This window comes from Cetorhinus maximus, chromosome 17 (genome assembly GCF_964194155.1).
Source record: "Cetorhinus maximus chromosome 17, sCetMax3.hap1.1, whole genome shotgun sequence".
Taxonomy (NCBI): Eukaryota; Metazoa; Chordata; class Chondrichthyes; order Lamniformes; family Cetorhinidae; genus Cetorhinus; species Cetorhinus maximus.
Genome location: NC_135895.1, coordinates 82,965,664 through 82,979,739, shown reverse-complemented (window position 1 = coordinate 82,979,739; position 14,076 = coordinate 82,965,664). Strand labels below are relative to the sequence as shown.

The 14,076-nt window shown below is 40.3% G+C and overlaps 1 protein-coding gene across 3 annotated transcripts in view; it reads left to right on the top strand.

Annotated features, from left to right (window-relative positions):
- The window catches only part of atf6 (activating transcription factor 6), a 367,278-nt gene that overhangs the window by 98,893 nt on the left and 254,309 nt on the right, over nt 1-14,076 (top strand). For all 3 annotated transcript variants that reach the window (XM_078561554.1, XM_078561552.1, XM_078561553.1), the window contains one exon: nt 737-828. In XM_078561554.1, coding sequence (XP_078417680.1) covers nt 737-828 — 92 coding nt within the window. The remainder of the gene's footprint in view (nt 1-736; nt 829-14,076) is intronic.

Genomic DNA, 14,076 nt, shown 5'->3' with positions numbered 1-14,076 from the left:
TCTAAGTCACTTGATCACTTCAGGTTGTTATGTACCCTAAAATAACAAGTATGCAAAATAAAAATTATCCTTAATTTTTTGTTCATAGTTTCATGTAGCAGTGTAGATTCTTGCATCCATTGCTCTGTTAGAACCTGTGTGAGAAATTTAGAGCATCTTTAATGCAGGCATGTAGTCACCTTTATTTGACTGCAGGATTGTGCTCTGCACGCTTGGAGTATATCTGCATGAAAGCTGAGCTGTGTTGGAGATTTGTGATGCATGAGAGAGTTAAATTTGGGAGAAAAAAATTATTTGCTTGGCTCTATGTAGTTTATAGCCAATTTGGCTGGGAATGTTCAACAAATGGCTTAACGTAAAATGATCCAAAGTGAAGACAGGCTTTGAAAGAAACATGTTTCTCCTGGGTTTGTCATAAAAATCTAATGAACAGCAAGGCTAAAAAAATAAAACAAAAAAAAGAAACATAAAGTTGAGTTTATGTCATGCAAAAGTTTGAATATAAAATGGCAACATATCAGTTTGGTGATACTTGAAATGCTATGAGGCAATGCGTTTGCAGTTGATGTGAGGAGAGGGCGTTAAGATGAAAGGGGTGGATTGGGAAAAGGAGAATACAGCAGGCAAAGATGGATAAGAAAGTTTCATACCCTTTTGAAAAATATTATAGTTGCATGTATTTGAAATTTCCTGTGTATTTGATAAATGTAACCATTTCTCTTCTCTTTTTTTTCAGAATCAGCAACTAAAAGTTACTGCTCCAAAACGAAGAGCTGTGTGCGCCATGGTATTGCTGGCGTTTATAGCACTCAGTTATGGCCCTGCAAGGTAAGTTGCAACACTTGGAATTTACAGCTTTAATTCCATATGTTGATGCAGGAACTGGCTCAGTTATAAGACTGAGTAATTAACTGCCGAGCTGTTTGATAATTATATTTTGTTGAAGAAAATTACATGGATGCATAAGTAGTTAATAGCATTGACATTTAATTGCAACAAGCAGGAAAAGCCCAGCTTTTTGATGGCTGCAACTTAGTTAAGAGGAACAACTGTACAAATGTTAGCATAACCACTTAAAAAGAAGCTTCTTCAGTTGTTATCCTGCTGTTCACTTCCCAGGAGTCTGTGGCCCTTTGCATGGGCTTGTCAATGTGTTTAGGTCACAGTTGAATTGGTAGATTGAATGGAAGACCATAATTGGATTGTGAAACCAAGATCAAGAGATTACAAATTTTTAAACAGAGAGCCGATGTTTGGATGGTGGCAGGGTAGGTTTGTTGTATTGTTGTATGACTGGTGAATGCTCATAAATAGATATGGCATTGAGGGTGCATTGGAGAATTCAATGCCATTCAGGTGAGAAAAATTTGGGCTAAACAGTACAAAAACGATTGTCACCAGTTGGAACCATCTTTGAAACTGAAGTGTAGGAGTGAGTGGTGGCGGTGGAGTTTTTCTTTGTCATGTTTTTCCAGCAATTGGGACTTCAGTCAGGCATACTATCCTTGATGTGATAAATCTTGTTGTTTACATTGGCATGTTTATTACAATTCCTCAGATTTGAGTCAAGTACAGGATTAATAATGCTGTTGAGTCTTCCAATCTAAGTATGTTTTTCTGTTCACATAAAAAGCGATAGAGAATTGTTAAATTTTCTATCAAAAAATTCTCAGAACCTGAGTCAGTCTTTGCCAATCATTATGATTATCATTATGACTAATAATCATCCTTTTTAGTGAGCTGACCCAACAATGTTTGCTACTTAAAGAATATTGAATTTTCCATGAGCTGTGGGTCTGTTGCAAGGTATGGGTAGATATTTGAGAAGGCTGCTGACTCCAGACTTTTACAACACCCGTTGGTGTTTTATATTATTTTCATACTCTAAAGCCATATTCCTCTCCTTTTAAGCTATTAGGAATTGAACCAGTACCTTATTGAATGTGCTGACTGAGAAAGTATTTTTGCATTTGATGGCAGACTCAAAGGTTGAAGAGGTTGACCTGGTTTTAAGTTTGCAGTCAAACTCGCTAATTTGTTAGTCAGGTATTGGAACAAAAGATGGCTTCCCCACATCCAAATTATTAGTTCTTAAGTATAAATATGCATCATCTCTCTTCCATCCCCCTCTTCACTTCAAGGCTAGAGATGGGCATTGGAAGTTAGGATAAATTCCAAGTGCTTCAGTTTCCATTTGTTGAAATTCCTCCACACGTGTCTCCCCCACCCTCCAGAACGGAAGAACTTACATTTCACGGACATCAGATGTCCCAAAGCCAATCAAGCACTTGTTAAGTGCAGCTACTGTTGGAATATTGTACACCGTGAACCCTCTTAAACAGCAGTCCAGATGATCTGTTTTTGTTATGTTTTTTGAGGTATGCAGATAGGCTCAGACACTGAGGATAGCTCTCCTGCTGCTCTTGGAACAATGCCAGGGGATCTTTTATATCCGCCGGAGAAGGCAGGGGCAGGTGAGGTCTCGGTTTAATTTCTCATCCGAGAGATGTCCTTTTGACAGAGCAGCACTCCTCAGTACTGCACTGCAATGTCAACTTTGAATTTTGCACTGAAATCCTGGAGTGGGACTTAAACCCTTGTGACTCAGGTGAGAGTGAGCCCTGGCTGACAAACCAACAAGTGAAGATTTGGGTTCCATTCACTGATCTAAGAATATGAGATTGTCATTGCTCTTGCTAAGTTGTAATTGCTGTTGCTAAGTTGTGCAGTGTTGCAAGAAATGCTGTGACAATATTTTTGCCAAAGATGGTATGAGCTTCTTAAATTCTGTTGTGGTACTTAAGAGGTTAAAAAGAAGTTTTGTTCACAATAATTACGTCCCAGCTTGATATGTGACAACAATTAATTGGCTGGTTGCTGGGTAGCTGCTTTGCGGTTGGAACCCCATAGTAATTATGGATAACTGTGTGGTTAATCTGCATTTGTATCTAATGGCAGTCCTGCAAATTTAATAGCTAGTTATTGAAGTACTGCTTGGCACTGGTCACTTTATTTTCCTTAAGTCTTTATCTGCCTGCTTTTCCTTGCAATCACTGAGACTATCTTTGGCTTGAATCTGTCTGAAATTTCCCAAGTGTGCTCGCAATGTCAGATACTTGTGCAGTTGGTCAGGGCAAAAGGCTATGAAAATGAATTGTAATTAAGAGTTGGCAAAGAAATTTGCTTTTCCTGTAAATGCTTATCCTATGTATTTGCAATCAAATCTAAAACAAGACAAAGAGTAGTGTTTTGCCACGTTTCAACACAAGGAGGATCCTTGCAGCAGCATTGGGATTGAACCAAACGCTGAAATGATCTAAAAACTTGATGTGTCCATGCTGTATTTTAAGTAGATCCCAGGGCACATGATAACATTTTTAAGCAAGTAGACAAGTCAATTTCATCTATGAGACATCTGAAACACAAGCTGAAAAAAATCAAGAATAACCAGAGTAAACTTAAATTGAAAATTGATAAGAGCCTTCGCAAGTACAAGAAAATCAAAGGCCATCTTTTATCAAGCAACTTGTCTTTAACTTTTTTGATACGTTGGGTGAGTATTCATTATTATTAAACAGATTGAGTTAAGTTACATATAGTTTATAGCTTTTTCAGTTATAGATCTATTTTTCCTCCAACTTTGCATGTCCATCTTCTTATATCTCAAGTGTTTCCCTTTATAATAATTTTTAAAACTTGGATTGTGTTTGCCCTTGACCTTGTCCTATCCCATGTAATTCCTTAACCTCTGCTTATATTTCAAAAAGCTGCCAACTGTTTTAAATAACTTGATTTGAATCTGTTCCATTGTTTGTGTTCACTAAACAGCGTGTCCAAAACTGTTAACAGTACTTCGTATTTGATGTCACTAATGTTTTGTAACAGGCTCTGCCTTGGATTTTATATGATATGGCTGTACTTGAACAGCATAACATGCGATTTGCTGCACTAGACATTAGCTGCTCGTCATAGTACATGCATCCATCCCTGAATTGATGGCTGACATCTCTGTGACAACTACTCAGTTACAACAAACACCCTGGCTGCAGTATTATATATAACCAAATGGTTATCTGCAATTTTCTCTTTGATTCTAAAACTCTGTGTTTGCTACGTAAACCTCTCAAAGGTTAATGAAATGTTTTCTGAAAGGCCTGTGGCACAGCACTAACTATGTCATGATTCACTCCTCTCTTAGGTTGCACTACCAGTCTGATGCATCCAGCATAGTGAATAATGAGTTTTAAATACAGCTAGCAAGACCACTGTTAATATTGCCTGGTTGCAAGTTGTATTCTGCAGACCAAGGGTTGGCTTTGCATATGTACATTTAAACACTTAAGCAGAGATGTGCTCCTTTGCCAGTAGACTGGGAATTTTTGAAGTTGGGATAGAGTTTTCCTTCCCTTGACATTTTTTTAACAAGGCCCTATTATGAAGATGGAAAACCCAAGTTGTGTAAGACTGTTTTCTGCAGATGTCTTTCACTGCTCTGATATAGAAATAGAGGGACATCTGATTTTGAGGTTGTGCTGTTAGTTTCAAGTTGAGGTGAAATTTTCCCACATAACCGTGAACCCTCTAAGAATTGCAGTGAGTTAGTTTTGTGCTACATCTTGCCTTTCTTGGCTTTTACTGCTGACTACATAAAATTATTAGGGCAATTAGGGATGGGCAATAGCTGGCCTAGCCAGTGATGCCCAAAATTTAAAAAAATATATGCAATAGTATTTTTGCCCATTATATATGTCAAGCCAGTCACTCTTAAATTCCAAAGCTTGGTCCAGATTTTTCTGGAGTATGGCAACTTAGGTCAGGCGCTGTTGGTTAGACTTGTATGTTTAGGTGGTGAAATGATCTACTCACAAAGTTGCCACTAGTATGAGCTGGTAACAATACAGCGAGGGCAGTAGGACATATAAGGCCTTGATGAACAATGGGACAAAATATTTTTCCTTAATCAATGAGAAATAAACGTAGGAAGGACTGAGGAGTAGGATGAATTCTATGTCAAATCAGGTGCAGCAAGAGGAATAAAGAGAGGAAATGACATATTAGATTAAAAGAAAGAGAGAAAAAGACAGTAAACTATGAAGAATTTTTAAAAATTTGGCTTTTTTAAAATATCCAAAAACAATATGGACCCTGTAAGAGTGAGACTCCATACCTTGAAATGCTCAATTTCTGGGTAAGAGAGATTGACTGGCAGTCATTAACAAGTGTCACAGGACTAAAAGGGTACTTGTGCTCTTAAGTTCTGGACTTAAATTTCTGTGGTGATTTCAATGGGCAAATAATGTGTTAATGCAGCAATTTCATGAAAATCATGGGGAGGTTAACCGAGACACCAATTTTGGTAAGTTCAAGGTCAAGTGCTGCAAATTGGCCAGTAATTTGTGGACATTCTCAATTCGTAGGATATATTTTCCTTGCTGTAATTTGTTGGCTGATTTGAACATGAATACCACTATGCGTGAATGCTGTTAATTTTTCAGCGGAACCCATCCTTATGTCTGACTTCCAAAACAATTTTCTGGTCACTTTGCCACCTTATATTTTCACAGCTCATTGAGCAATCACCTGTTTCTGACCTCATTCCTTGATCATATTGCATCAGCTCATCGTGTTTTGTGAAGATAACAGGTTTTTCACCTCATTGCCTCCCTCTGCTTTCTTTATAAGCTCTTGTGCTGATCAATGTACTGTAATTTTGGACATTTTAAAAGTAGGATTACAAAAGTCAGCAAAATTATGCAACAAAATTTGATTTCTGTTAAATTACTCTCCCATTTTTGTTCAAGAGCTGGTGCGGATGTCAGTATCTGATTTCATAGATTCTCTTAGCTACCTTTTTGCCAAGAGTTTTTTGGAATGAGCGATAAATTACTGCAGTTTAGATATGTAGAGGTTACCAATATTTCAACCAAACTTTTGTTCCAAGGCACAGGTACACAAAAATGACCACGGGAATAATTTATTACAAAAACGGGAATGGCTTGGCCCCTGCTATAGAGTTTTTTCATTGAGTAGTTGAGCCATCCATTGAAGAAGCTGTGAAGATTCAATTTCCAGCTGATGAATTGGCTTATCAAAGCTGGAATGCCAGTAGGGTGCTATGATTCACTGTTGCACTCCTGGACAAGTGATCGGAGAGTATAATTGAACCAGGGTTCTTGGTCATACTGAGTGCCCACTGACTCCTGGTGGAAAAGTATGCAAACATGGATGTCCGATGAGGATAGAATCTGGCTTGGCTGTAAAAAAAAAAGTCCACCTTCCTGGATCAGACAAGGCAAAGGCCTGGTGAGGGGCTAAAGGATAACTGGTGCTTGTGGAATTGTATCATTTCGGGAATGACGCCTTCAAAAACAATAGGGAGGAAATTGGTCAAGTAAATAAGTTGTACCCCAAAGGTAAAATTAGTCGAATCATTGAGGAGTTGCTGAAGTTCTCCTTATCTCCAGTTCAAGAGTTTGTAAATTATAATTACTTGAGATCCTAAACCAAGTTTTGTTTAAAAATGTGGTTGGTGGGTAATACAAAACTTGGTCCATTGTTGACAGATTTCACCAAGCCGAAGAATGCAGGATGAAACTTCGAGTATTTCAACTTGCTGAGCTGAACTTGCAACTGCATCTTGAACTTCATGATGCCCATTGCCTGATAGATTTTTGTAAATTCTAATAACAGATTTTCAGTGAACGATTTGGACAGCAACGGAACCAATTTGAAAGAGAGAAATAGCTATTAATTTGTATTGAGGCAGTGTTGGAAGCAGACAAATTATTATAATGCCTTGAAAGATATGAATTATGTGAAATTTACAGCACAGAAACAGGCCATTCAGACCAGTTGGTCTATTCTGGTGTTTATGCATTGCCTCCTCGCACCTTAGTTTGTTTCACCCTATTGATAAATCCTTCATCCCTTTGTGTACTTATCCAGCTTTTCCTTAAATACATTAGCATTATTAGCTTCAACAGCTCTGTGGTAGCAGGTTCCACATTTGGACTGAATTCCTTTCTGGATTTATTGGTGACTATGTTATGTATATGATCCTAGTTTTGAATTCCTCACAAGTGGAAACATTTTCTCCACATATACCTTATTGAAAGCCTTCATAATGTGCCTGAGAGAGGTCTTTAAAATTTTCAGCCTTACAAACGCGACGACCTGCATATGCTGGAAATCTAAAATAGAAAGAGAAAATGCTGAAAATGCTAAGCAGGTTAGGTAGCAACAGTGGAGAGAGAAACAGAGTTCATGTTGCAGGTTGATGACCTTTCCACTGAACTGGGGAAAGTTAGAGATGTAACAAATTTGAAACAAGTACAGGCAAGGCAGGGAAGAGCAAAGGGAAGGTTTGTTTTCAGATGAAAGACAGGAGAGATTAAATGACAAAAAGGGATGATGGTGCAATGGCAAAAGGAGATAGTAATGGGACAAAAAGTGGGCCAATAGCAGAATTATTACCAATGGCTGTTGTCTAGAAATGAATATGGATAGAGATGATCTTAAATGCTTAAACTCAATGTTGAATCTGGAAGTCTGTAAAGTGCCTGATCGAAGGATGAGGTGCTGCTCCTTGAGCTTTCTTTAAGCTTTATTGTAGTGCTGCAGAAGAGGCTGAGGACAGAGTGGTCGTGGGGCAGCAAATTAAAATGTCCCGCAACGGGAGAGCAATTGCAAAGCATTCACCCAGTCTACATTTGCTCTTCCCACTGTAGAGAAGACCACATTAAGAACAGCGAACACAGTCTACTAAATTGAAAAAAGAATAAGTGAATCGCTGTTTCACCTGGAATATGTATTTGGGCCCCTGGGCTGTGCGGAGGGAGGAGGCAAAAGGACGGCGATTACATCATTCCAAGAAACAGGGACAATCTTGACTGTACTTCCTCCCAACCTAATCCCTGTATGAACTTTATTCCATTCTCCAGGTTTCTTCATCTCTGTCACATCTGTTCAGACGATGCCACCTCCTATATCAGTGATATGTCTTCCTTTTTCCTCAACTGAGGATTCCCCTCCACTGTAATTGACAGGGCCCTTGACTGCGTTTTGTTCCATTTCCTGCACTTCTCACCCCTTCCCCTCCCTCCCAGAATGACGGTGCAGTTCCTCTTGTCCTCACCTTCCACCCCACCAGCCTGAACATTCAACAGATAATCTCTGTCAGTTCTGCCAACTCCAGCGTGTTGCTTCCCCCAAAACGCACCTTCCCCTCCACTCCCTTTTGAGCATTCCAAAAGGACCATTCTCTCCATGATACCCAGTCTACTAAACAGACGCCCTCAACGTGCCTCCCCTTCCGACAAGACTTCCTATGCAAGCATGGGAAATGCAAATCCTTCCCTTATATACCCTCGCTTCTCACTGGCCAAGGCCCCAAACACTTGTCCCTAGTCACACAGCAATTTTCTTACATGACTTTCTCTTTGTGAGCAGGAAGCACAGCATACCAGTGTGGTCACTTCTACGTTGGGGAGACCGAACAGAGGTTGAACGACTATGTTGCAGAATATCTTAATTCAGCCTGCAAGCATGACTCCAGACTTCTGGTTTCTTGGCATTTCAGTTCTCCTCCCCACTTCGCTTCTGACTTCTCTGTCCTCCGCCTCCTCCCCTGTTCCACTGAAGCTCAATGTAAGTTTGTGGAACAGCACCTCATGTTTTGATTAGGCGCTTGAAGGCTTCTGGAGTCTATACTGAGTTCAACATTTTCACAGCGTAACTTCTTCCATTTTTTTTTTGGACAGCAGCTGTTGGTATTGATTTGTCTGTTCCCATTTAAACTTCCTCTGGACCCATCTTTTGTTTCTTTACTTGTCCCATTATCGTCTCCTTTTTCCTTGTACCATCATCCCTTCTGCTATTTACAGTAATTTCTCCTGCCCCTTAGACCGACAACAGACTTTCCGTTTTGTTATTTTCATCCCTTTTAATACCTGTTACATGTCGAACATTTTCCAGTTTTGAAGAGAGGTTATGGACCTGAAACATTTAACTTTTTGTTTTTCCACACATGCTGCTTAGTATAATCTCTTAGCCGTCTCCTTCCTAGAGGAAAGAGCCTAGCCTGTGCAGTCTTTCTTCACTAGTTAAAATCTCTCAGTTCCGATATCATTAAGTCTCTTTTGCATCTTAACCTGTGCCTCCGTACCCTTGTAGCGGACAGAACTACACACTGTATTCCAAGAGTAGACTTATCACATTTCTTTCAAAATTATCATAACTCCTCTGCTTTTGAATTCTATTGCACTAAAATTGAACCCCTGTGCCTGTTTGCATTTTTTGTGGCTTTGTTAATCTGTGTTGCTACTTCTAATGATTTGTGACTCTGTACCTCAAGATTTCTTTGCTCCACTACCTGAGTTGGACTTCTATTTTCCAAGGAGTAGATGGCCCCCTTATTCCTTCTTCCCAAATGCACCACCTTATGCTTATCTAAATTGGTTTTTATTTACCATTTACATTCCCATCATCATGTGTGAACCATTGACATGACATCATCTTGTCATTTTTTTGCAGTCTTCCTCAGGCATATAAACTAAGAGAAGGGGTGGGACTGATCAGGGACCAAAAAGGAGTTCTACACATGGAGGGCATGGCTGAGATACTCAATGAACACTTCACACCTGCCTTACCAAGGAAGAAGCTGCCAAAGTCATGATGGAGGAAGTGGTTGAGACATGGATGGGATAAAAATTAATAAAGAGGAGAAATTAGAAAGGCTAGCTGCACTTGAAGTTGATAAGTCGCCATGGCTGGATCAGATGCCTTTGAAGATGCTGAGAGAAGGTGGAAATTACGGAGGCGCAGGCCATAATCTTCCACTCCTCCTTAGATACAAGGGCGGTGCCACAGGACTGGAGAATTGCAAATACTACGATCTTGTTTTAAAAAGGGCATTAGGATAAACCCAGCAACAACAGGCCAATCTATTTGAGCTCTGTGATGGGAAAGCTTTTAGAATGATAATTCTGGACAAAATTAACAGTCATTTCAACAAGTGTAGATTAATTAAGGAAAGCCAGCACGGATTTGTGAACGGCAAATTGTGTTTACCTACCTTGACTGAGTTTTCTTAATGAGGTAACTGAGAGGTTTGATTATGTTAATGCTGTTGATCTGGTATACTTGAATTTCCAAAAGGCCTTTTATACAGTGCCAGCAAAGTTGAAGCCCATGGAATGAAAGAGACAGTGACATCATGGATGGCTGTTTTTTGGACTGGAGAAAGGTACACAGTGGGGTTCCCTGGGATCGTACTAGAATCACTGCATCTCTTGATCTACATTAATGACCTAGACTTGTGTACAGGTAATGAAAAACTTGGTAGTACTGTGAACTTTGAGGAGGGTAGTGATAGACTTCAAGAGGGTATACGTAGGCTGATGGATTGGGTGACACTGCAAAAAAATATAATGCAGGGAACTGTCAAGGATAAATTTTGCTGCGAATGTGGAGAGGCAATATAAAGTAAAGGGTACAATTCTAAATGGGTGTAGCAACAGAAATGCCTGGGATATATATGCACAAATTGTTGAAGGTGGCAAGGCAAGTAGAGAAAGTGGTTAAACAAGCATACAAGATACTAGGCTTTAGATTTAGAAGCTTAGAGTACAAAAGCTAAGAAGTTACAATGAACCTTTATAAAATTCTGGTTTGACTTCAACTAGAGTATTGTATCGAAGTCTGGGCACTTCACTCAAGGAAGGATGTGAAAGCTTTAGAAAGGGTGCAGAGAAGATTTATGAGAATGTTTCCAGGGGTGAGGGGCTTCAGTTACATGGATAGATTGGAGAAGCTTGAATTGTTCTCCTCAGAGAAGAGGAAGTTGAGAAGAGATTTGATAGAGGTTTTCAAAATCGTGAGGGGGCTGGACAGTGAGAGGGAACCCGTTCCCATTGGTGGAAGGGTTGAGAACCAGAGGACACACCAGACGACACAAAAGTTGGGCTTACAGTCGATAGCGAAGAGGATTGCTGTTAACTGCAGGAAGATATCAATGGACTAGTCAAGTGGGCAGAAAAGTGGCAAATGGAATTTGACCCAGAGAAGTGTGAGGGGATGCATTTGAGGAGGTCAAACAAGGCAAAGGATTACAAAATAAATGGGAGGGTACTTCGAAGTAGGGGAAGTGAATGCCCACAGACCTCTGAAGGTAGCAGGTAAGGTTGATAAGGTGGTCAGGAAGACATATGAAATCCTTTCACTTATTAGCCAAGGCATAGAACTTAAGAGCAGGGAGGTTATGCTGGAACTGTATAAAACATTAGTTAGGCCACAGCTTGAGTATTGTGTGCAGTTCTGATCATCTCGTACAGAAATAATGTAATTGCCTTGGAGAAGGTACAGAAGAGATTTACCAGGATGTTGCCAGGATTGGAAAATTGCAGTTATGAGGAAAGATTGAATAGGCTGGGGTTTTCTCCCTAGGACAGAGGAGTTGAAGGGAGACTTGATTGAGATGTACAAAATTGTGAGGGGCCTGGATAGAGTGGATGGAAAGGGCCTTTTACTTCAGCAGAGAGGTCAATGACTGGGGAACATTGATTTAAAGTGATTTGTAGAAAGATTAGATGGGAGATGGGGAAAAGATTTTTTCACCCATAGGGTTGTGGGGACCTGGAACTCGCTGCCTGAAAGGGTAGCACAGGCAGAAACCCTCCACTCATTTAAAAGGTGTCTGGAAATGCACCTCAAGTGAATTAACATGCAGGCTACAGACCAAATGCTGGGATTAGGCTGGGTGACTTGTTTTTCAGTTGGGCACAGACACGATGGGCCAACTGGCCTCTTGCTGTACCGTAAAGTTTCGATGGTTATGTGACATTGAGTTAAGGTGAATGGTAAAAGAAGCCAATAGAGACCTAAGGAAAAACTTGTTCATGCAGCAAGTGGTCATGTTCTGGAATGCACTGCCTCAGAGTGGGGTGATGTGTTGGAGATGTATTCAATTGTAAGGGAATTGGTTAAACACCTGAATAGATCAAAATTGCTGGACTATGGGAAAGGACAGGGGAGTGGAACTAGCAGTGTTGGTCTTAGAGAACCAGCACAGAAATGTTGGGCCGGATGGCCTTCTGTGTTTGTAATTATTCAATGATTCGAAGTTGTTTCCTTTGTGTGACAACCAACAAGGCAGGCAATTTGAATAAGTAATACTGCTGAAAATTGATGTTATGGTCACAGCACTGTTTCAAATCAGGATTTGAATTTGCAATGTTGCTGACTGGAGAAGAGTAGATGTTTACTGCACAAGCAACTGTTACACAGTTAGGAATTGCAAATGTTTGGAAGTGTTGAGAAAATTAGAAAATTATCAAATATTGAAATGATTTTAAGGAAACTGAGCAAGTGTCATTGTGTTGTAGAGTAAGAATCATGAGATTTTGCACTGCAATATATCACTTAACAATGAACCACTGGCTGCTGGTATCAGATCAATCCTAAACTGTGCCAGCAAGGCTGAAATGCATCTCCAGGAAATTGACGCAAGTAATTTTAGCCAGTTTTCATTTTTGAGTAACATAACATTAATAAACTGCAATTTTTGGCAACCATCATAAAATAATATTGTTGTATTGGAGAGTATTTTGAAGAAAAAGAATGATGCAAACCTATAAATTATCAAGGGCTGAGAAATTTGACCTGTTTCACCGTTCTCAGGGGGTTGAGAGAGGACTTGATTTATGTCAATGAAATATTAGGTGGCGTGGATAATATGAACAAGCAAATCATAGAAGGTTTACAGCACAGAGGGAGACCATTTGGCCTGTCAAGTTCATGCCAGCTCCCTGCAAGAGCGACTCACCTAGTTCCACTTGCATGCCTTACCCCCGTAGCCTGCAAATCTTTCCCATTCAGATAATTAGCCAATTCTCTTTTTGAAAGCCACCACAGTCGGGCAGTGCATTCCAGATCCTAACCACTTGTTATGTAAAATTGTTTCTTCTCATGTCACAGTCAGTGTCATCAGGTTCTCGACCCTTGCATCACTGGAAGGAGTTTCTCCCGATCTTCCTGTCCAGACTCCTCATGGTTTTGAAATGTGCAAAACAGTCCTATCCCTTGCTCTGGGGTTTTTGTGATCATAGAATCATAAAGCATTGAAGTTAGCCATTCAGCCTATTATGCATGTGCTGGTTCTTTGAGATGGTTATCTAATTTGTCCTTCTCATCTGCTCTTTTCACAAAACCTTGCAGATCTTTCCTTTTAATGTATTTATCCATTCCTTTTTGAAAGCTATTGTTGAATTTGCTTCAACCACCCTTTTTGACAGTGCTTGCTGCATATATTCAAAAAAGCTCCTCATCTCCCCCCTGGTTCTTCTGCCACTTACCTTAAATCTGTCTACTGGTTACTGTCAATCCTGCCGGTGGCATACTATTCACTCCAGAACAAACTAGGATAATTTTGAACCTCTCTTATTAAATACCCCGTGGTAACAAGAAAAGTCCCAGCTTCTCTAGTCTTTCCACAACTGAAGCCTGCTGGTATAATAATTAATCGTCTCTGTGCTGCCTTGGTACCGAATACATGTGACGTAATAATTAAGCTGGTATTTCAAATCACACATCTGGTTCACTAATGTCCTTCAGGGAAGGAAATCTACCATCCTTACCCGGTCTGGCCTACATGTGCCTCCAGACTCACAGCAATGTGGCTGACTCTTAAATGCCCTCTGAAATGGCCTAGCGAGCCGCTTGATTGTATCAAACTGCTACAAATTCTAGAAGGAATGAAACCGGACAGACTACTTGGCATCGATTTAGGCACCAGAACTTCAACCGCAAACTCAGCCCCGTTGACCCTGCAAGGTCCTCCTGACTAACATCTGGGGACTTGTGCCAAAATTGAAAGAGCTGTCCCACAGACTAGTCAAGCAACTGCCTCACATAGTCATACTCATGGAATTGCACCTTACAGATAATGTCCCCCTCACCACCACCACCACTCTTCCTGGGTATGTCATGTCCCACTGGCAGGACAGACCCAGCAGAGGTGGCGGCACAATGATATGCAGTCGGGCGGGAGTTGTCCTGGGAGTCCTCCACTCTGACTCTGGA